At 49.3% G+C, this 24,344-nt stretch overlaps 1 protein-coding gene across 1 annotated transcript; it reads left to right on the top strand.

Annotated features, from left to right (window-relative positions):
* Positions 1-1,100: 1,100 nt before the first annotated feature.
* Positions 1,101-17,630, top strand: WARS1 (tryptophanyl-tRNA synthetase 1). The gene is made up of 11 exons (XM_078858465.1): positions 1,101-1,271; positions 2,497-2,630; positions 3,619-3,862; positions 4,203-4,311; positions 4,576-4,695; positions 5,645-5,827; positions 6,649-6,749; positions 7,187-7,299; positions 7,841-8,014; positions 8,794-8,934; positions 10,285-17,630. The coding sequence occupies exons 1-11, from the start codon at positions 1,124-1,126 to the stop codon at positions 10,441-10,443; spliced, it is 1,626 nt and encodes a 541-aa protein (XP_078714591.1). The 5' UTR covers positions 1,101-1,123; the 3' UTR covers positions 10,444-17,630.
* Positions 17,631-24,344: the final 6,714 nt, after the last annotated feature.

Here is a 24,344-nt window from a genome sequence, read left to right as displayed (position 1 = left end):
CCGACTGCCTTGGTCTTAAAATCGGCTTTTAAACATCAATCATTCTGCACAAAGTGCATATTTAATTTCTGGCTGAAGCACCCTTTAACCAAGTCTCCTGGTTCCATACTCTTAGTTTTTTCGGTAAAGTCACGTAGGTAAAAAATGAAATTAAAATTAATTAAAATAAAATAATAATAAAAATCACGACGTTTCGGAGGCAACACAAGTGTCAGAAGGAGTCCTTCTAAGTTGTCACGGCAGGGGGCGATGATTGCCACGTAAGGTACAACATGTATGCTGGGTTCCAATGGGGGGATTTTCAGGAGCCGCGTGCGTGTACACGTGGCTGTTGCAGCAAGGGACACGCTGTGTTGCAGTAGCTGCCCATCTGGGAAATAGTGTTCTGGAGAAAAAACACCCCATTAGATGTATCAGAACATCTCTCGATGTATGTAAAATGTATCAACCTCAATTAGCTAGCCCAACAATGCACTGTTACTACACTGATAGTGCGATACAAAAAAACAACAATGCCACAACGTCTATAGCTAAATTGTGCTTTGCTCCAATGTCTACACACTCAGTCTTCACCAGCGTGGTGAGGTATGGTGGTGGATTTCCACACAGCTCTCTCTAAAATGTACCAGACTTGCTGGGTCTTTCTCTCCCCCTGCCACCGTGGGATGGATTTCCACACAACTCTCTCATTGAGATGCTCATTTCTCTGCTCCAGCAGACCCACCTCTCTCTCTGCCCCAACCCCCCCTCTCTCCATTTAAGGCCTCGACACAGAGGCGTTGGGTCTCTATGTGTCTATGTTGTGTGTCTCTCTCTCTGTGTGTCTATGTTGTGTGTCTCTCTGCTTGTCTGTCTGTCTGTGTGTCCCCGTGTCTGTGTTTCGTCTCTCTCTCAAATTTAGCAATCTTTGGAAGAACGTAATCAACCAGGTAGGGTGTTGACTGTTGTGTTAGCAGACTCTCTGTGTTGTATTGCATTGTATTTCTAAGTTCACTATGTTTGCTCGTGTTGCAATCGAAACTTCGTATTCTATTACTTCATTTGTTTCCTTTCGACGCGACTTTACCGAAAGAACCAAAGAGTAACGAACGGAGTTGCCTGGGGGAGCCCGAGAATCGAATCGATGTTGGAGGTCTCCGTCCCACGCGATTCATCGAATCGATTCAACTCCGCTGACGCAAGCAGAGACAGACGCCGGCTTTGGCGTTCTGGGCCACAGCAGCAGCAGCAGCAGCGCCGCCTTCAGAGTTCCTCCCGGGCGATCGAGAGCGGTGAGAGGCGACACGGGGACGCGGGGACGCGAAGTACACGGGGATTCACCCCGGGCCAAGGGCACAAAGATTCTCTCCCCGGGACCCCGACACGGGGACCGACCTCGGCTAGTCCGACTGCCGGGTTTCAGCGCCCCAACCCCGGCAGCACTCCCATAACGACGCGCGTAGGCCGCGCCGGAGTCGGGGTTGTCGTGTCCTGGGTGTGTTGACTTAATTGTGTTAAGTGTTGACTTAAATGAATTACTAACTCGTTGGTTAAGTGTAACGTTAATGGTTGTCAATGAGAAATTGTTCCACGTGTCGGTTAAATGTTATTCGTATACAATGCCAATTCAAATCCACTGTACTCACGTGTCAATTATTCAGCACTGTTAACGCATTCTATTCAAAACATGTTCGTCCGCAAAATGAATAACTATTACTATGCCCACTCAATGCTATGTAATCAAATTCATGACTGTCCATAAATAATGTGAAGGCTGTTTGCGATATGACAACTTTGACACTGCATATGTTGAGTAATTGGCCGAAACATCAGCCAACTGTACAATTATTGATCGAGGGAATTTGCATCGCTACGCCACAGGGATAGAATCTCGCGTGACTGTACCATATGGTAACGCGGTGCAGGTAATGCAAAACAAAGCTGCCTGTGCTGGCTCATTAAATAAAGAAACGCGTGTCCTGTCGGTTCTAGAATAGTTAGGCAAGGTGACGGAATGGCAGTCGATAACCTTAAGCGACCCTTTTAGAAGTGTCGCAATGAATTGGTTGTGTGTCAGGTGCGAGTGACGTTTGGAATTGTACTTGGGTGTCGGTCATAAAAACTGATACCGACAGCAATGACCCACACATCTGGGCACGCCCTATAAAGACAAAGATTCCCCGTATAGCCTTACCAGACTTTTGGGGCGAGTGCTGTTAGCGAGCACCTTTGAAGGCCGGAACTGCACACGAGGGGGTGGGTGGCCAGCGCCACGCCTGGCCGTCTTTGTCTCTCTATTGGTGGCATTTACACACCGCACAAGGTACTACCTACAGGAGGCCCAGGACCGGTTCAGATATTCGTCACTGATGTTGGTCGTGAGCGGTAATCGAATTCTGGTAAATGAGTTCGTAGCACAGTGTGATACCCGCTACACTATCGCACACCCTACATACATACTAATGTGCACACGCATTCCAGCACACATTGACACATGCACTGTGTATATTCTGACAGGAGCTCCTAAGACGCAGCGATTCGTTTTGGCCGAGATGTCTGCGGCCCATGACTTGTCCCCGGGGGAGCTCTACGAGCGGGTGTCGGAGCAGGGAGAGGCCGTGAGAGCCCTCAAGGCACAGAATGCACAGAAGGTAAGGCAAGAGAAGAAGGATGGAAGGTACAAAAGGCTCCTCATCTTTCCAATGGGATGACTGCCTTGGCATTGGTTGACGAGGATGTGAAACCATGTTAAGGGAGGTAATACTAACTAATTTTACTGCATACTTAATAATAATGACAATTATTCACGCAGAAAATTATCACCGAGTCTTGAGGGTATTTTTCCAGGAGAGTCCTGCTGCAATGCGATGTTTGGCCAATTCCATTCATGCATGTTTGGTTTCGTGTAGGGGAAACCATGTATACAACAATACTTGAAAGTACTGGTTTTTACCCACACAAGTACTTACCAGAAATAAACCCAGCTTGGCTTTGCATGATTTGACATGGTGACATTTGAGAAGAGCAAGATGGAGTGTAAACGCCACAGTTTGAATGGATTATCAATTGGCTGCCCCAGGCATGGAAGAGCAGACTGCTTTTTCACCTTTTTCACCCTTAACCCCAGCCGTGTATCCTGTGGAAATGCGTGGGCAGTGCAAGATTATTTGTAAAATGCAGTTTGACCCGATTTCCCTCTTACATAAAATCAAACATTCAGAGTATGTTTTTACTCAAACCCTCGCATAAAGTTTAATTACTATGATACATATAGAAAAATGTTGGATATTGCAAACTACAACTCATATAAATTGTTTTTTGTTGTTGCAATTTTGTTAAAATAATTGCACTAAAATGTTTTCTTGACTTTAAGAGGGATGGCAATAATGCTAGTTGTGATTGTTGATCAACGAATTTAAGTAGATGTTAAATCAACAAAAAAAGTGTATTTGTTATGGTGGTTCCATTTTTAACATCATTAGTTCAGTGGTTTGGCTGTAGAGTGTGCTGGCTGTGCAACTGCACCCAAGCCCATTGATTGGAGGGGAAATTGAACAGGGGGCTTCATTCAATTCCTCCCAGTGTCAGTAGGACAAAACCCCAAGCTCTGTATATGTTGCCACTATGGTTCACCACCAGGATGAGGTCAAGGGAGCAGTCCAGAAGCTGCTGGAGCTGAAGCTGGAGTATAAGCGAGTGTCGGGGCACGAGTACCAGACTGGCGCTCCACCCGGCAAGGTGAACGAGGCTGCCAACGGGGCCGCACAGGCTCCCGACTGCGTCCCCAGCGACACCGCTGCACAGGAAGCGCAGACAGACCACGTGGACCCGTGGAATGTGCAGACCTCCAGCGCCAAGGGCATCGACTACGACAAACTCATCGGTATGGCTCCCGGCGGTGGGGCAGAGGTGTGGCGGCACACCAGTGGTTTAATCACAGACGAAAGCTTGAAAAAAAAACACAAGCCTATAAGGAGATAGCACTCAGAGGTGCATACAAAGGTTCAAAAAGCTACTTGCTGTGAAACCATCTCTTAGTCACTTCACAGCCCAGCGGGTTTTGGAGATTCACAAATCTTTGTGATGGATCAAACTCTCTCTTTCAAAACGATCGAGCACGGGTGTACGCCACCACATCTGCGCACTACCACCATGCAAAAACTTTGCCCGTATTGGTTAAATGTTCGTTCTCTTACTGGACGTTGGTTGTATTCCACTGTCAGTCAACTTCGGGAGCAGTAAAATCGACCAGCACCTGATCGACCGGATCGAGCGGGTCACTGGAAAACAGGCGCATCACTTTCTGCGACGAGGCATCTTCTTTTCACACAGGTACTGGCGCTGTCATGATGGGGGTTCCAGCCCTTGTGCAGGCGCACCCATGACTTCTGCTTTACAGCCTCATTTTTATTAGACCTCGTAATATGATGCTTTGAAATTCAAGCCGTATTGTGAACCTCAATCGATCCGAATGTGCAGCGGTGCTGACACGGCTCGCAAATGAGAGCAGCAAAACAACGAAGTTTTCTGGCACAGAAAATATCCGAAATGGGTAACGCAGGTATTACCGCTGACCTCAGTCTTAACCCCTCGCAGGGACATGCACCAACTGCTGGACGCGTACGAGGCCAAGAAGCCGTTCTTCTTGTACACGGGGCGTGGGCCCTCGTCGGATGCCATGCACGTCGGCCACCTCATCTCCTTCATATTCACCCAGTACGTGACCGGGACTCTGCTTGGACACATCGCTTGATCCGTATGACCGCTGGCAGATGACGTGTATGCACACAAACAGAAACGAGATATTACTGTTAAAAAGAGGAACTGAGGTGGTTACACAGTAGGGAGCACTTTTCCACAAGCTCTACAACAACGATCACATAAAAAAATGATTGTTTGATCTGATAATAATAATAATAATAACCGCTGGGCAGGGGTGGCACATGCCTGTGATCACCACTTTGGAGGCGAGGGTTGGTGGATTGCACACATGTTGTAATACTCCTTTCCTGCGAGCCTTGAAGTGCTGTACCCTTGCTCTCCAGGAGAATGCAGTACAGCAAAAAATGTGGACTATACCTGTTCCGTCTATATGGGATAGTTCTTTTCCCCTCACACACGTGGGGTTTCTCCCACATGGAAATACTCATATTCTTTGAATTCCTGCAGTCACGAAAGCTTTAAGTCAAGATGGAAGCACTCGTTAAATGGCTGATTACACCTTAATATATAGAGGCAGTTGTTGGCACTGGCTCACTTTTGTCACTTCCTTCCTACGTGTTTGTGGTTCCTCCACGCACCTCTGAGTCGTTCTTTGTCTTCGAGAGTGAGTGAATACTGAGAATGTTACAAGTTGAAATTATTATATGATGGTTAGAAATCATGAAATCACCACCCTTGAGAAACTAACCTAGATCCAATTCTAGGATCTCGGCAGTGTCATTTGCAGACTGTCCTCTGAGCTTCCTTGGCCGTTTCAAAAATAGCAATTGTTTTTTAAAGAATAGTTTATTTTTCACATGTAACAAACCACAGTTCTTGACGAGCACTTTTGGTTCTTATCTCTCAGGACTTGCATAGCACTTGGGCGGGAGTAAAAGTAATGCTTTTTTTCTAAGAGCATTGCATGCCAATGAGTGAAGGCAACGGCGACTGTCCTTGGCAGGTGGCTGCAGGAAACGTTCAACGTTCCACTGGTCATCCAGCTGACGGACGACGAGAAATACCTGTGGAAGGAAATGGAGCTGGAGGAAGCGAACAGGCTCGCTCACGAGAACAGCCGAGACATCATCGCATGTGGCTTTGACATCAACAAGACCTTCATCTTCTCCGACCTGCAGTATATGGGGTGAGGCGATTTGCTGAACACGGTCTTAGCCAAGGGAAAGTTTGTTCCATTGTCAGTGTGTTCATCGGTTGAATTGCTGCTCCTAATGAAAATAACACTTTCCGCAGCAGCCGTAAAATGCCTATTTTGTTCACGGTGGTCACCCATAGAAGTAGTATCCGAGTTTCAAATCCTGCTTAGCTTCTTAAAATTTCGATCATTCTGGGTGATTTGGTCAGCAGAGAGCAGTACAGCAAAGTGTATGATTATACTCTCCTGCTTCAGTGTCTGTGCTCCCCACCTTCACCAAGCCACACTGAGCCGCGTGGTGACGTATGGTAAAGTAACCCCCATGACCTGCACCATATGAAGAGGCCCTCCACCAGAAGTACATGAAAGAGTGATGTGGCTAATTGGTAGCCCGAGCCTCAACATTAACCTCAACCTTATCTGTTACCTTTCTCCCACATGTGGTTATGGGCATTCCCATTAATTAACTTGCCCATTACCACTCCGCATGGGCAACTCTAAAATTCTGATGGGTGGAAATATTTTTCAGAGCAGTGTATTTTTTTGACTATAATGCTAAGCATGTTAGTTTTAGAGGCAACCATGGTTGTTTAGGGCTCTTTGGACTGTGTGAGAAATTGTTGAGCCTCAGAAAAGGTGGCCAAATATTCTTGAGCACACTTGTGACTGGTAAAGAATTGGCCATGTTCTGGAATAGGATATTATTTTATTCATTTGTAGGTTCCACTAATCAACGCAGACTATATCTCTTGATTGTGAATTGTGCGTTTATTTATTGTTGCTGTAAAAATGCATGTGTGCTTCCTTTAAAGGCAATCGAAAGAGTTCTACATGAACGTGGTTAAGGTGCAGAAGCACGTGACGTTCAACCAAGTCAAGGGCATCTTCGGCTTCGGAGACAGCGACTGCATCGGTAAAGTGGGGTCAGCTGTCGTAATTTGCGAGTAGAAAAACTAACACTTCAGAACCCTACGCAAGTAAATCAGCTCCAGCAAAAACCCATATTGATATGCAGTCATGGTGGTAGTGGTGTTGTTACAGATGGTGGTTGTCTGACAGTGATCGTGGTATAGAGTGCTTGGTTATGCTGCTGTTGATGACAGCGATGGTGCCGTGTTAATCGTGCAGGAGTAATGATAGCGTGCCTGGTGATTATTTGATAATGATTGTCTCGAGAAGAAGTTGATACTTGGATGGTGGTATTGGTGATGGTGGTGTTTTGGTATTTATTATGCAAGTGCGGCGATACTGTGACGATGGTGGTGATGATCATCGGTTGATGGTGTCTGGTAATACTTTGTAATGGTGGTAGCGATGATGATGATGATGTTGGTGCTCATGTCTCCACAGGTAAGATCAGTTTCCCGGCTGTGCAGGCAGCTCCCTCCTTCAGCAGCTCCTTCCCTCACATCTTTGGTGGCCGGACTGACGTGCAGTGCCTCATCCCGTGCGGCATTGATCAGGTCGGGCAGATGGTCAAGGGATCAAGGGAGGGGTCTTATATAGGAACACAGCACGACTTCCACCAGCAGTGTCTTGGCACAAGGGATATACATGCAAACTTATGTAACAACGATGATTTTATCCAAGTTTATTGTAAAATAGATGATGAATCTCTTCGGCTTTTCACCTTGCTGAATATGAATGAAATGTCTGAGGCAGTGTACTACTGCTAACGCCGCCAATTCCAAAACTGCACTCAAGCTGTGTGTGTGCGCGCCGGGCATGGTGCTGGCCACCTACCCCCTCGTGTGCCGTGTAGGCCTTGACAGGTGCTCGCTAGCAGCACTTGCAACAATCTGTTTAGGCTATACAGCTGTACCGCATATGTATAGAGCTGTTTGAGACTTAGTGTTACAGAAGAATGGCAAGAATGATCTGACGTGTGACAAGAGTAATGAAACAGCGTTGAAGCACAGCAGCCACAAGCTGCATGCACAGTTGGTTGAGAAACGACTATACAGAGGATCTTTGTCTTTGTGCATGCATATGTGACTCCCACAGGACCCGTATTTCCGGATGACGCGTGATGTCGCTCCACGCATCGGCTACCCCAAACCCGCGCTGCTGCACTGCAGCTTCTTCCCCGCGCTACAGGGCGCGCAGACCAAGATGAGCGCCAGCGACCCCAACTCATCCATCTTCCTCACCGACACGGCCAAGCAGATCAAGAGCAAGGTCCGCGGGCTGCAGTTTGACAGAGCTGCCCGGCTAGATCCAGGCACCGGCCCTGAAACACGGGAATGCGGAATGCACCAAAAAAACCCACCACCACCACTACCACATTGGGGGCAGCTGCCTGTTTGCTAATCGCCGGGCTATGCATCCATTGTTGCGTGTTGCTCCTCGTGGGCGTACGCCCCGCAGGCATTGAAGAGGCTTGGTCTGTACACAGTGGAACGAAGGATACAGTAAGAGTATAAAGGGGCATTGTTTTCGACCAGTTGTCCATTTGCTCAGGAGGAAGAAAAAAAAGTCGGCACCAGGCATTGTAAGAATTCTATTATCTCCACGATTTGCTGACTTGTCACATTGTCCCGTGTCGTTTTTACTGTCTCGCTTAGATAATTTCTCATATGCTCCAGCTCGTTTTGTTAAGTTTTGCTCCATTGGCCTAAATGTAACAGCGTGTCATCTGCATAAACCGTGAACAATTAATGCACACCTGGGCGATTTGATGCGTGCATTGCGTATGCAGAAATGTATTGTAATTGACGCATGCTCGCATGCCTAGTGAGCAGAGGACAACGGCTGTCATCGTCGTTGATGATAATGAGGCAGTAAAAATGTGTCCATGCTTGTAAAACCAAAAAAATCACAGAGGTGAGCCCTGCCTCAAATAGCGTCACTCACTCCTGCAGTCACAGCAACGCACCTGGACAATGTGCCGTGGTGGGGTGACATAATCGTCGCGCGATGACTTGGGCTGGCAGTAACCCACGCCGCCGTGTGCGCAGGTGAACAAGCACGCGTTTTCCGGTGGCCGCGACACGATCGAAGAGCACCGGAAGCTGGGTGGGAACGTGGAGGTGGACGTGTGCTACATGTACCTCACCTTCTTCCTGGAGGATGACGAGCGGCTGGCGCAAATCCGCAAGGCGAGTTCAACCTTCCCACCCTGCACCGCCCCCGCACCCCCCCACCGCACCCCTCCACCCGCCCCCCCCACCGCACCCCCCAACCTGCACCGCCCCCACCCCCCCCCGCCCCCCCCCACTGCACCCCCCATCGCCCCGCCGGCCGGTGCATCCTCTCCGTCGCCTGAGACGCTGCCCGTAGTGGAGATGTGAGAGCCCTCCACAACGAGATTTCGTGTGCTCTTCTGTATAATTACAGCAGGTGGAGCAAATGGCAAAGATTTTGGCCATGTTGGTATCGATTGAGATGTGGGCTCCCTGTGTTTCCTTGTCACCTGAAACCACAACTTCTGAATTACAACTGCCCACTCTTGCCAGTTTACCAATTACGTGTACACTGAATCTGAAAAACTGCTTTTAACACCCCATGTGGCAGCTTTGCTCAATGTATGGGGTTAACCCAGAGTTGAAATTTATGCACTGTGTATTGGAGGAAAAAAATATAAAGTGACTTCCAGGACCACAATTGTAGCACACGAGTGATATCACAGCTGGAAGTGCATGTGAGCCCTGGACACTCAGCCCAAATTTGTGTATGCAAGAACTGTAAAAAAAATTTTTTGGTGTTTAGATAGTTTACTGCCGTTGAAGATTGTCATGGTTCTGCAGCTACCGCCATTCTGTTGACCTCAGCTCTTTTCTAGTGGGTGGGAGATCGATTATGTTGCCATAAAGATCAGCTGTAATTTCCTGGCTTCACCAACGTAGAGTCTCATTTCAGCATCGGCTGCCAGCGGGGTTCATACATTCGGTGCCAAATTCAGTGTTCCCTTTTTAGAGACACGAAAGGGAGCATTGTAAATTCAGCCATCTTTATTCCTAACTGTATCAGCCTGGCTCAAGTATCACCTCAGGCTTTCAGTCGTTTGAATAATGCTTGGCATTCCATTCCAAACTTGACACCATCAATCCCTTACAACCGTGCCACACGGCAAGCAGTAGGCAAACAGCCACAGCCATAGCCTCTGGTCCACATTTACGACACGTATCATGCAAGCCAAGCAGTGCGGCCATTGGTGCAGCTATCGAGTGTGCAGGTGCTGCAACTGCACTGGGGTCCATGTATCAGAGGGGACCTGTACCTGGGCTGTGAAAAGGGAAAGAAATTGATCAGGGCGCCCTATTTTATTCTTTCACCGAGGCACATGCCAACCACGCTACACCGCCGGGTCTGGCTCTCTTGTGAACGGTGCGGCATGATCGGTGGCGGCCGTTCCGTGTGCATGGCACCACGTTTTGAGGTAGCGTTGTTGTTGTTGTCGTCGTCACGCGTTGGGGCTGACGGCGGTGCCCACTGCGCTCGGGGTGCAGGACTACACGAGCGGCGCCATGCTCACGGGCGAGCTCAAGCAGCAGCTCATCGCTGTGCTGCAGCCGCTGGTGGCGGCGCACCAGGAGCGGCGGCGCAGCGTCACCCCCGAGATGGTCACGCGCTTTATGACGCCGCGGCCGCTCAACTACACGTGCTGACCGCCGCACGTGCGATCGCTCCGTCCCACAGTCCAGCGTGTGCACCGACCTACACTGACGAGCGCGCTCTTGAACACGCATTTAGAGACATTGGCACCCACGCTCTAGTTTAATTATCGGTATACTGAGCCGTTGACGGATCAAAAATCACATTTTGTCTCTCAAGATGCTGTCACGGGAGAGGACTTTTTATGAGACAAGGGAGCAAATCCGAACTAACCCCATCCCCAAGTATTATTGCAATCTCCCTTCCTGACCCTTATAAAAACGAAACAAATAATACATTTTGCACTCCCAGAATTAGCGTGGACAAGCTCATGACCCGGCTTTGGCGGCGGTTGAGCCGTGATGCCAATAAATAACGGTGCAATGTCGTTGCTTCATGACAGCCCAAAAAGTAACAAATTAACGTGTAAGAATTTAAATATGGTTACAACCCCCCATACTTCACCTCCCTCACCCATCGGAACGTTTCCGCTCGCTGATGACAGGCGGCCGGAGTGGGCATCCTCCTCTATCCAGACTGCATCGCCGCGCTTCATGAAAGTCTCGGTGGCGATGGTACCTGTGTCGTCCACCGTGGCCATGATTGACCCCGCCTCGGCACTGAGTGGGGGCGGGGTACTGGTTAGGGGTAATGTGTGGAACGTTCTGGCGGGGAGGTGAGATTGAGGGCTTTTTAACTGGAGGGGTCTTGTATGTATGTTGAACTTCTTTCGCACCATACGTAGCCAACCATACTAATTGAAGGTGCAGGGCAAGGCCAACAAACTAATCACAAAAAGCAGTTATAAAAACACGAGTTTTAAATCTAGATGATTTAAAAGTGCATAGCTCCAGTGGCTTCCTAATATCGGAAGGGAAGAGCATTCCAGACGGCCACAGAAGCGCATCTGAAAGCGTGCGATGCAGTGGCCGTCTTTGTTCGATGGGTATTGGAGGTTGTTGTTTTGGAGCGAAGGTAACTGCGTGTCTGATCGTCTTCGCCGCATGGCCCTCATCAACACATGTGTACCTAAGCGAATTTATTAACAGTTCTGCCCGGTTGGGCCTCTGCAAGGTTTCTCTGTGTGGCGGTGACTGTTCTACGCCAGGGACTCGGGGGTGTCGTCCAGAGATGGCACCCTGGGCGAGGCACCGTCTCGTGTCTCATCTCCCTGCGCATGCACGTGTGTGCCACCCACACACACCGTCTAACTGCCACCCCACACTCCACCCCGCCAACACCCTGGGTCACAGGCCTTTGGGGATATGCTCTCCCCGCCCTCTGCCTGTTGCTAAATTCTCAAAGGGCGAAGAAATTGCACTTGTTGAATATGTCAGGTTCATCCCATTTTTTTATCGGTTTTGTCAAGGTAACCAAAATCATTCGTTACTTGTTTTAGTTGTACACTTATACAAGAGTGCGATATGAGGGATTCGATTTGAACAGTTTGTGATGCGCTATATTTTGGATGTTACAAATTTTACTTGATTGGTGTTAAAAAAATTTCCGTGCTATAACAGCGCTTATCCGACAGTCTCTTTAAGGCTAAATGGGAGATCTTCGTCATGTGTGTGTGCATATATATGTGAGTGTATGTATCAGTGTGCATGCATGCATCTCTATATGTGTATACATCTACATGTACAGTGAGGGAAAACAGTATTTGATCCCCTGCTGATTTTGTACGTTTGCCCACTGACAAAGAAATGATCAGTCTATAATTTTAATGGTAGGTTTATTTGAACAGTGAGAGACAGAATAACAACAAAAATCCAGAAAAACGCATGTCAAAAATATAAATTGATTGGCATTTTAATGAGGGAAATAAGTATTTGACCCCCTCTCAATCAGAAAGATTTCTGGCTCCCAGGTGTCTTTTATACAGGTAACGAGCCGAGATTAGGAGCACACTCTTAAAGGGAGTGCTCCTAATCTCAGCTTGTTACCTGTATAAAAGACACCTGTTCACAGAAGCAATCAATCAGATTCCAAACTCTCCACCATGGCCAAGACCAAAGAGCTCTCCAAGGATGTCAGGGACAAGATTGTAGACCTACACAAGGCTGGAATGGGCTACAAGACCATCGCCAAGCAGCTTGGTGAGAAGGTGACAACAGTTGGTGTGATTATTCGCAAATGGAAGAAACACAAAAGAACTGGCAATCTCCCTCGGCCTGGGGCTCCATGCAAGATCTCACCTCGTGGAGTTGCAATGATCATGAGAACGGTGAGGAATCAGCCCAGAACTACACGGGAGGATCTTGTCAATGATCTCAAGGCAGCTGGGACCATAGTCACCAAGAAAACAGTTGGTAACACACTATGCCGTGAAGGACTGAAATCCTGCAGCGCCCGCAAGATCCCCCTGCGCAATAAAGCACATATACATGCCCGTCTGAAGTTTGCCAATGAACATCTGAATGATTCGGAGGACAACTGGGTGAAAGTGTTGTGGTCAGATGAGACCAAGATGGAGCTCTTTGGCATCAACTCAGCTCGCCGTGTTTGGAGGAGGAATGCTGCCTATGACCCCAAGAACACCATCCCCACCGTCAAACATGGAGGTGGAAACATGCTTTGGGGGTGTTTTTCTGCTAAGGGGACAGGACAACTTCACCGCATCATAGGGACGATGGACGGAGCCATGTACCGTCAAATCTTGGGTGAGAACCTTCCCTCAGCCAGGGCATTGAAAATAGGTCGTGGATGGGTATTCCAGCATGACAATGACCCAAAACACGACCAAGGCAACAAAGGAGTGGCTCAAGAAGAAGCACATTTAGGTCCTGGATTGGCCTAGCCAGTCTCCAGATCTTAATCCCATAGAAAATCTGTGGAGGGAGCTGAAGGTTCGAGTTACCAAACGTCAGCCTCGAAACCTTAATGACTTGGAGAAGATCTGCAAAGAGGAGTGGGACAAAATCCCTCCTGAGATGTGTGCAAACCTGGTGGCCAACTACAAGAATCGTCTGACCTCTGATTGCCAACAAGGGTTTTGCCACCAAGTACTAAGTCATGTTTTGCAGAGGGGTCAAATACTTATTTCCCTCATTAAAATGCCAATCAATTTATAACATTTTTGACATGCGTTTTTCTGGATTTTGTTGTTATTCTGTTTCTCACTGTTCATATAAACCTACCATTAAAATTATAGACTGATCATTTCTTTGTCAGTGGGCAAACGTACAAAATCAGCAGGGGATCAAATATTTTTTTCCCTCACTGTATGTATCAGTGTGCATGCATGCATCTCTACATGTGTATACATCTACATGTATATGTCTGGGGCAGTTGTGGAAAGAAAATAGCAGTTTCCATATCTGGGCAGTGTACTTATGACCAGCCTCATTTTTGTATGGAGCTGAATCAGTCGAGTGGCGTTATCTTTGCACCAGCTGTGTAATGTGTGGAAGCTACCTGGGCTATCGCTCCATACAAAGCTCCAGGTCCTCTCAGCCACAGTTATGCCCTCCCTTCTTTGTATTTGCGAAACGTGGACCCTTTTGAAGGAACATCAACGTCGGTTTGAAACATTCAGGCTGACTTGCCCACGAGCCATCCTGAGTTTAACCTGACTGGATTGTGTGAGGGGCTCAGATCCTTATAAGATCTGGCCTCAGTCCCATCTGTGAGCTCCGGCAAGCAAGGCTGCGTTGCCTGGTTCATGTAGCCCGCATGGCCAGCCACCGCATGTTCAAGCAGGATTTGTTTGATCGGTTAGAGGGTGCTAAAGGGGCGTGACGCGAGCTGGAGTGGACATGGGCTGTTAAAGTACAGGAGAATGGAGCCGAATGGACTTGCTGAAGACTTGTACCAGTGGAGTCAAGATCGACCTCTATGGAGGAGGCAGTCTTCCTCCAGCAACAACAGAGGGCGGAGTGTCGGGCAATTAAAACGCAGAAAGATGGCAGAGGAGGGAGACAGCGCATCCGTTAGTCATTTCAGGCAACCCATGGTACCTGAGTCTGCCACGTGATCTGTCAGCGAGCCTTGACACTTCACTTGGCCCCAAAGTGTACCTATCCTGGCACCAGCGCCGTGATGACATCACCGCCACTTAGTGGTGAATGGTGGTTGTGCGTAATTGTATCTCTGTTTGCGTGTATATGTATGTAATGTGTCGGTGTGCATTTGGTTAATTTGGCTTAATCACTAAAAACACCCGAAAGGATTTTACGCATAGGAAATACAGTCCCTCGCAGATTAACAAAAGACCTAACAATTTATAAGTTAACGTATTTACCTTTTTGCGTTTTATCGGCACTGAGAATTTAGCAACTACCTATAAAGAGGCAAGATAAGACTTCGATGTTGCCCCCCACCCCCCTATCGCGGCGCCCCTCATGTCGGCCATGCCGGCACCAAGATCCCACAGTCCACTCCCACTCCCCACACTCACTGCCCACACTCACCTCACACACCATACCCACTGCCCACACTCACACCCCACTCCCCACACTCACTGCCCACACTCACTCCATACACTCACCTCACACACCATACCCACTCTCCACACTCACCTCACAGACCATACCCACTGCCCACACTCACACCCCACTCCCCATACCCTACAACCCACACTCACGCCCCAAACCCACTCCCCATCCCCACTCTCGCATCACATACCCACTCCCAGCAATCCACACTCACATCCCATTCATCCCATTCCCCACACCCCATACACCCCCACCCATACACCCCCACATCCCACGCCCCGCACCCAATAGTCCATCCTCCATACCCACTCCCCCACCCTCCAGTCACACCGCATACCCACACCCGTGATGTGGTCACGGTGTCAATCACGACACTGCCACCTGTCCACGTGTGTAAACATGAATCAATTCAAGTTCTCGTGTCTCGCTGCTCATCCCAGTTGAGGGTTAACTCAGCCCATCGTCACCACCATCGCCACGCATCTGTGGTCAGTAAAATTGGTACCATTTGGTGGAAAGTAAAATGCGGGGCATCCTATGAAATACTGGCCATGCCATGGGAATGTGGAACTGCCACCGCTAGCTAAATGAACAGAAGTGCTGGCCCATCGCTAGTTTGAGCACACACGTGAGTGTGGGCACAGCAAGTGTACACCTCCCGTTAGGTCCGCGGCATCAAATAACCCTCACGACCCGGGGAGGCCCTCATCCATCAGTGGTTTGACAAAAAGGGCCGCGTGTTTACTCGATCAAGTGCACGCCCCTATTTGTACTGGCAATAGCGTTTGTTGTGTTCGTGCCAACCCCAATTTCTTTTATGCCTCTCCCACTTAAAGAAAAATAACCCTGGCAACCTCGCTAAAACCTTTAACAACCACCGCCTCCACACCTCCCCTGCACAACAGCAACCGACACGACAAGGACTGCTCACATTGAAGTTCCCTTCTCAACAAAACGGCATCCCTCATCGTCATTGCCACGGCGGTAGCCTCAGCCCGACTCATCTTCTTGGTTCTTTCGGTAAAGTCACGTAGAAGGGAAGTAATAAAATAAATGAAAATAAAACAATACAATAATTCTCACGACCAGGTCTGTCGAGGCGATAGACCTGGTTTTCACCTGAGGACGGCTACTTGCGTTGTGGCCGAAACGTCGTGAGAATTGTTTTATTATGTTTTATTTTCATTATTTTATTACTTCCCTTCTACGTGACTTTACCGAAAGAACCAAGAAGATGAATCCCTGCAGTCACGAAAGCTTTAAATCGAAATTTAACTCAGCCCGACTGTCGAGATGCAGGGGGCAGCGCGAGGCGCGTGCAGTTGATGCTGTCGGAGCTCGTAAATGATTAGTGACGCCCAGCAGAGGCAATTGGACCTGCACAGTTGGTGCGCCTCGTCCCCAACACCGTCACGGATCCCTAACGACCTTGCAAGGCCCACATTATCCCAGCAGCGCATGGAAGTGAAGTTGTCTGAGGATGAGCGGGAATGAGAGCTCGTGTCGATTAGCCAAGGGGGCCCATTGAAAGTGGTTTCACTGTAAACGCCGGGCGAGAAAAGGTGATGTCTGGCAATGGGAAGGAGCAGCACAAAACGTGTGGGTGGCGCACACTGGTCACCCAGACCACCAGCCATGGATGCTACCTCGCCCTAAGATAACCAACTTCAACTATCCGCGAGTACTTATTCACCCCCGAACTAACCAATCATCCCTACCAACCCTCCACTAGCCCTCATTCTGACTCGGTGGGAGGTCGCTCGTTCCCCTCTGCTCTCTGTTTCGTCTGCAACCCCCCCCCCCCCAGCCATCCGTACGGTAATCTCTCTGCCCCTGTTCAAGTCCAGCCTCAAGCCCTCTTTTTATCCTCTGGCTAAGACCGCGACTGCCTTTATTCCCGCTTTCAAATGCACCCCGTGTGGCTGTACAATCTTGAGATGTGGTCACGTTTGTACACGATGTGAATCCACAATTGTATTGTACTCGTGTAGCGTAACCCTATACCCACACCCCACCTTGAGCGCTTGGACAGCCAATTCTCACTTTTTGTTCAGAGTTTTGGTGTTCACTGTGTCACCCAGTCAAGTTATTGAGGGGTACAACGTGAGGCTTGCTCTCTCCTACCCCCATCCGAAAGCTGTTGGGGGAAGATGCCCCAGCTGTCTTCTATTTTCCACGTTTCCAAGCCCATGCCAAGACTTTTGATCGTCTTACTTCCATAGCGAGTAGCGTTACGAGGTTTCCAATTCGCTTTATTCACGGCAATAAGTGCTGCTCATTCAATCAACGATTGAATGACCTATGGGATGAATACACTTGTATACATCCTCCCCGCTGTGCATTCAGGTTGTACAGCGTGCGAAGCGAAACGTCTAACATCGAGCCGATCAACACGCGGCACGACCCGAAAACAGTGGAGAGCTTCACAACAGCTCAACCGTAAAACATGCATACGCAGCAGTGTCTGCGCCTTCAGAAACAAGAACATGTCATCTTCGCAAGGTTAATCAATGGTTTATGCATTTAGGGTGCAGTGAATACAAATACGTTTGCCATATGCGATCAATCCATGCACTGAGGGAGACTTTTAAAAATGATTCTGTTGCGGAATACACCGATGCCATTGGCTGTGTCGGAAGAAACATTAATTTTGGACAAAGGGAAGTCACACTGTCAAGGTGTAAAAATGTGATGTTTTTAGATGATATTTATTCACATTTTCGATGCGTGGTACACTCCAGCAATAAACACGTGACCTGACGTTACAGGCAGTGCGCATCCATGTTTACAGAGCTTATTGTGGCAATTTAGATTTTTGTTGTATAGTTTAATTATGTTGTATTATTAAAATAATGCTTTCGTCTTTTCTGTCAATTGCATAACAAAAATGGTGTTACCTGCATATCATGAGATGAATACATTGCCACATGGAACTCTTACATCACCTCGTGCTATATAAAAACGGCCGGCTGAATGAGATAACGCAGAACTATGTCTAAGATGGGGGTCGAGGTGCCATACTTTAGCTCGCTAGAAATCAGTACAGAAAGTTGACGAATCGCCATCTGTTTCCATCTGTACGGGAATATCGCGTTGCCCCCTCATGCGTGCGATTCCTCCCAATTGTATACTCATTAATTGTCGGAAACTATTTAAAAGTAAAAACCTAATTCAGGACTTTCCTGAAAAAAGTCAAACGACTGAGTGTGGCTTCCCTGGATAAATTCTTAATGTACCTTCAAGTGACCTCGTATCCGATTCAGGTGAGATGCCCTTTCCCACATATGCACTGCCATATTCACGTTTGTCACATGGCAGTCAACCCAATATTTGTACATTTAAGCTGAAATCTATCACTAAGAACCCCAATTCAGCATGCTCATTTGTTTTGGTGCCGTCATTGGTTATCAAACCTGAGACCATCAACTCACACCGCTTGAAAAATTCCAGTTTGACAACCGTTGCCCGACACCCGGATTGGAACCCAGGATGTCAGCGGTGCCGAATCGCGTCACCAACCTCCGAGCCACTCGGCCACCTCGCCTCGGCTCTCCTGCTTCTCAGTGGTGACCCAGTGTGTTGCGAGTCGGGGTTGTGGTTGCATCAGATTCGTGGCGGGTGGGAGGGAGGATCGGCTCGCTGCTATTTCGAGCTGGGAGATGTTTGTCGGGACCAGGGTCCATGTCCTGACCACGCCACGTGCCCATACATTAAAGGGGCGGTTTGTTTGACATTGCAGCAGAGTGATGGTGATATTTTAATGTTTTTTTTTTTAAATGTCATTAGCAACGGAGTCGAAAGCTAATCTATATTATTTTTTCCAGGTAAGACCCACTGAGCTTTACTGTAGAGCTCTTTATTAGAAGCGACCTGGCCACAAATGAAAGCCCAACAAAAGTGGCTCATAGTGGAAATTGATAGCAAATGCTATAAACGTATGTTGCTTCTAAATGTGGAGGGAAAAACTGGAGGACACGGAAAAACATCCTCGCGACCACAGGAAGAACATGCAAACTCCAAATATAAAGGCGTCAGGGCCGGTATCGAACCGTGGACTTCCTGTATAGCAGGCGAGGTAGCTAACATCTCGCCACAGTGGCGCCGCACTCATATGCAGGGCGGGTGCTGGTGTAACGATTCATCATCGGTTCATATCGATAATCGCATCAGAACCAATGTTTTTCAATCTGTATATGCTCTATGCAATGGGCGAACGTGACCCCTGTAGCAACTAGAGGCGTTACATCCACCGTAATGTAAATTAAATGATCGATTTTTCAGTCGAATCGCGATGCTTAATCACGAGAACTCATCTAATCGCGTCGCCGTGGGTTGGCGAATGAGTCCACCCCGAGTTAACATTCTCACTCGGGGTGGAACACGAAGGTACACGTAGCACGTGTGTGGCTGTGTGCACATGCCATACACATTTAGAGTGGCCAATATACATGGGACGGCACACCCCACCCCCATCCATGACAAAGAGAGCGTCGGGTGTTAAAAGGCCGATGAACGGTGTAACTGAGTAGGGGATGGCTGCTGGGGCATTGTGTAGCTTCGCATCCCTGGGTATTTACAACATTTGTATGCCAAAGGCAGACCCGCACAACGTGACGAGGCCCTCATCCAGCAGTGGATTGACAACAGGCTGTACACATGTTAGACATGATGTCACGCATCTCTGCACGTATGCACATAAAGGCAAAGATCACCCGTATAGCCTAAACATGCTGTTGGAGCAAGTGCTGTTCGCGAGGACCTATGAATGCACACGAGGAGATGGGTGGCCAGTACGACGCCCGGCCGCCTTTGTCTCCCCAGTGGTGATGCTCATTCCCGCACCAGGTAGTGATTTGAGGCTGAGTCGACTTAGAGGAAGGCCCATGACCGGTTCACACAATGTGACACGCACACGTGTTCCCGAGGATGTGAACGAATCACCCCCCCCCACCAAGATGAATTTGCCACGCTTTGAAATCGTAATGATTTTCAAGAATCGATTATTTTTGTCTACCGTTTGTATTGTCCGTCTCTTACATCCTGCGCGTGCCTCGTCGGTCACATTTTGTTTAAATTACGCGTAGCTTGTAAGGGAGCAGCCCTGCATGCAATGACCTGCAAATGCATTCTAAATACATCAACCAACCGAGGCAAAATGCCACCAACAACAACGAGTCAACTCTTTGCATCGGACAGCTGCTGCAACACGGGAAGGGGGATAAGCAGCCGAACTCGCACCAGCGGAGGGAAGTTGACGCCTCAGCAGTGATTGCGACGTCTCAATTCGCCCCGTTCAACACGTGGCGCAGGTATTCTGAAGAATTCTCAAGCAACGTAACCACCGACAACGCAACGATTCGTCCTGAGAGGCTCTCGTGATCGGGATACAGTATAGAGACGGTGGTGATGGTGGTGACGATGATGAAACGAATGCCGGCTGTAATGTGATGTGCACGTACAGCGATTTATTTTTTGTTGAGAACCTCCCCGCGCCGTGCCGGGTATTCTATCAAAGCGGGCGCTTTGCGGGGGGAGTTCACGAAAGGCACACGTGGAACCGTCAAGTCAAAAGTATGCAACCATTATCTTAAAATATTTCGTGTACAGTGTTTATGTAACGCAAGTTACACAACGATAGCATCGTCAGGCAAACGATGTAAACATATCTCTCTATGAAATTTATCAATGGTGCTAGTGTGCCACAGGCAACTGGGTGATCAGAGACAGCATGAGAGAGTGACATTTGCATTCCCAATCGATGGTGGTGGTGATGGGGAGCGGTGACGCAGCGGTTCGCGTGCGGCGCTACGAACCCGGCGGCCCGAGTTCGATTCCCGGTCACGGTCAACGACCAACACCAGTGAGGCTCATCTGAAACGGTCCTGCGCCTCCCCCGAGGTCGACTCAGCCTTCAATGAGTGCCTGGTCCCATGTGTAAACATCGCCACTTGGGAGACAAAGGTGACCGGGCGTGGTGCTACCTCCTCGTGTTAATTGGTGCTCGCTAACAGTACTTTCCCCTACAGCCTATTGAGACGACGTTGAATATGGTGGTCGTGATGGCAGTGATTAGGATGCCCATCAAAATTGTGGTTTCCCAATAGCTGCACATTTGGAGGGCTTAGTGCGGTGATTTCAAAAGCCACTCCACCCCTTAGCTACCACACACCCCCAGCCACCAGCCAAGTCACCCCACAACCCCCTCACCCCAGCCACTCAATCCCCAGGCACCACAATCCCATATCCACCGCACTCCTGGGCCCTCGCATTAAAATAATATCCACCCAGGAAAGCCTCAGTGTCGAGATTGTTACACGAGGCTTCTGATGAATTGGGATTTTTGGACAATTCTCTCAACGGCTTTACACGGGAGGGTACCGGAGAAAACCCAACACGCATACGCGGGAACACAGCAGAAACGAGATGGCACAAATAACATCGACGATTGCAGTAATGTACAATAATACAAACGAGCCAAAATAGAATCCTTTCTCAAATCGAACAAATTATTCGGTGATGCTGCGTTGACAGTGGTGCCCAAGCACAAATAACAAAAACCTCAGCACATTCGCCAAAAAACACCGTGGCCTTAAATGGAAAAACAACATAAAATAGGCGCGACGTTTCTCCTCTTACATACAAAACGTCGCTTTCTACGCAGACAGCCATTATTAGACGAAGAAGGGCCATTGCCCGAAACGTCGCCTGTAAATTGAATAATCGACCATGACCCACCCCACCCCCCCTTATTCGTGACAATTCGTCTGCTGGAGGATGATGACCGCTGCCATTATTCGTGATCCTTGTTCCCCCCCCCACTCCGTGACCGCCCACGGCGACCTCAGAGTCGCGCCCGTCTTGCTCTCGCAAAGTGGTTTTCCTCCCGTCGACCTTAATGTGCCGTACAGTATGTTGAACTTCTTTCGCACCGTACGTAGCCGACCGTGCTCATCAGGAAATGTGTCATCCAGTTCACAGATCGTTTGCTGACAGGGTGAAACATATCGTTTCTTACCCTCCCGATGATCAGTGACACTCGGAAGTGAGCGTAATCCGTTGGATCTGTTTAATCGATTACGTAATGACGATTACTCGTTACGTGCCTCGTGCAGCCCTTTTTCAATCCACTGCTGGATGAAGGTCTCCCCCACGCCTCGTCTGTTATGGGGTTGTTTGGCCATACTTTATCACGCCGGTCAGTACACGTTGAAGGGGCGGAGGGGCAGGAGGGTGCCCAGAACCGTACTAATAGGGTTTTTTCCCCTTTTTTTTCTGGCAACAAAACTGACACCTTTCGCAAGCAATCATGCTTACATTAACCACAATACTTGCAGTCAAATGCAAACAAAAAACAATACTCTGATAATTTATGCATTGTCCTTGAAACGGATTGGTCCACACCAGAGACAGCTTTCTTTAGAGCCTAGTCTCATATGGTGTTCGACCACATGACGCCAAAAGGCGCACAGTTCAAAGACAACGCACTGTATTTGACTGCAAGTATTGTGGTTAATGTAAGCATGATTCCTTGCAAAAGGTGTCAGTTTTGTTGTCAGAAAAAAAAGGGGAAAAACCCTATTAGTATATTTTGGTACTGGCAAATGAGGTCCCATGATGCCCAGAACCGGTTCAGGAAATCACTCGACACTGATGTTCGTCGTGGCCAGGAATCGAACTCGTCCGGGTTACCATTGCTCCAACGCTTGGTGGTGTGGCTCATACCACACCCGGCCGCCTTTGTCTCCCCAGTGCAGGCGTTCGCGAACCGCGCCAAGCACTCATTTAAAGCCGAGTCAACCATTGGGACATCGAGGTCAGGTTCTGACACCACTTGCGTTCGAAATTACCCAGTTGGGAGGAATGAAACCCATCCCAGTCAAGTTGGTACAACGTTGGCATCTGATTGCAACCGTTGGGCCAACGTTGGCTCAACGTTCAACATTTTAGGGGAATGCCCGGTTAGCATTTTAATACGCTAACCATTGCACCACCGTTCCACACACACACGTGGATGCATACAGAGACAACGACCCCGCGCGTAGCCAGCCTCCTTACAGAGTGCTGTTAGCGGGCGCCTATTATAGGGCAGGCACCGACACAGAGGGAAAGTGTGGCCACCTCTGTCTCATTGACGATACACGCAGAGAAATGTGCACACGTACACACGGATCGAAATGCGAGTGCACAAGCACAGGGACACTCGCACAAGACAATGACACCCCACCTCCAAGCAGCCGACCCTCTAAAGCCCGTGACAGATGACAATATTGGTGGCAAGCGCCGTTAGCGAGGAGCAGCACCCAGAAAAAGGTGGCACGTGCACACGTGGAACTCAGCTCGAGTCTCGGCTTGCTACGGTGCGGTCATCTGGACAAAGCATGCCTGGGGTTCATTTCCCAGAACGTGCTGAGGTCACCACCTTCCTGTGTGCATGCAGTCTATGTAAACTAAACTATTCTTGTTATTTTACCAGGTGAGGCTCTCTGAGCTATGTGGCTCTTTTTTCATAAACGCATGTTTCTACATGTGGAGGGAGGGCGAACAAAAAAACCCGCAAGGACCCGGAGAAAAATCCACGCGACCACGGGGAGAGAGCCCACGACCCCCTTGCATACCAGGCGAGGGAGTTAACATCTCCGAGCCACCGTGATGATGATGAGACGCGCAAACTCCCAAATATACAGCAGGGGTCAGGGTCGGGATCGAACCCACGACCCCCTTGCATACCAGGCGAGGGAGTTAACATCTCCGAGCCACCGTGGTACGCCTCATCAACAACGACTCGTCGCCTCTTTATGCATCGGGCAACGTCACCGCCGCGCTTGTGCCAGGCTAGGTCGCACGCCCAGAGCACGTGGAGACTCGCGGGCAGGTCACGTGTAAGCCGACCGAGTTGACTGGCATCTTGATGCGCCATGCGATGTCCCTTCCCTCCCTCCACACTGCGCCACGTTGCAGCGATTTATCCGCTCCCCCCCCGCCCCCCACGGCTATCTTGCTCGTCGTTGTGAGAGTTATTCTTTGTGAATAAATACAATAGACACCCTTCACCCGGAGCCGTCCCTAGAGGCGACCGCCCCGGGCCCCGCGCTTGGGGGGGGGGGGGTAAGTGCGGGGGGGCACACGAACGGGGGAAGGGGGTTCGTGCGGCGAGCGCCACGCCTCGTCGGCCGCCCCGGTTTTCCGCACAGTTGCCGACGTTTTATTCCGCGCACACCGATTTACAGCCGAGTAGACCTAGGGGCGGAAGGCACGACCGCAGGCACCCCGCCGCCGCTCTTCACGCGTTTCGTCAGCGATGTTATGGCCCGCGAGGCTCGAATGGAACTCGGGTCACAGCAACAACAACAGCAACAAAATCCCGACCCACCCACCGCCTCGCCGCGTTTTATCCACCCCGCGCCCCTGCGTCCGTTGTTGTGAGCGTGCGTGGCGGGCACGGACGCGGCACCGCGCCTCTCGACTCGCCCCCTATGGGA

The sequence above is a fragment of the Lampetra fluviatilis genome, chromosome 7, assembly GCF_964198595.1.
Source record: "Lampetra fluviatilis chromosome 7, kcLamFluv1.1, whole genome shotgun sequence".
Lineage (NCBI taxonomy): Eukaryota > Metazoa > Chordata > Hyperoartia > Petromyzontiformes > Petromyzontidae > Lampetra > Lampetra fluviatilis.
Note: the sequence above shows the minus strand (reverse complement) of the source record. Positions and strands in the feature narration are given on the sequence as shown.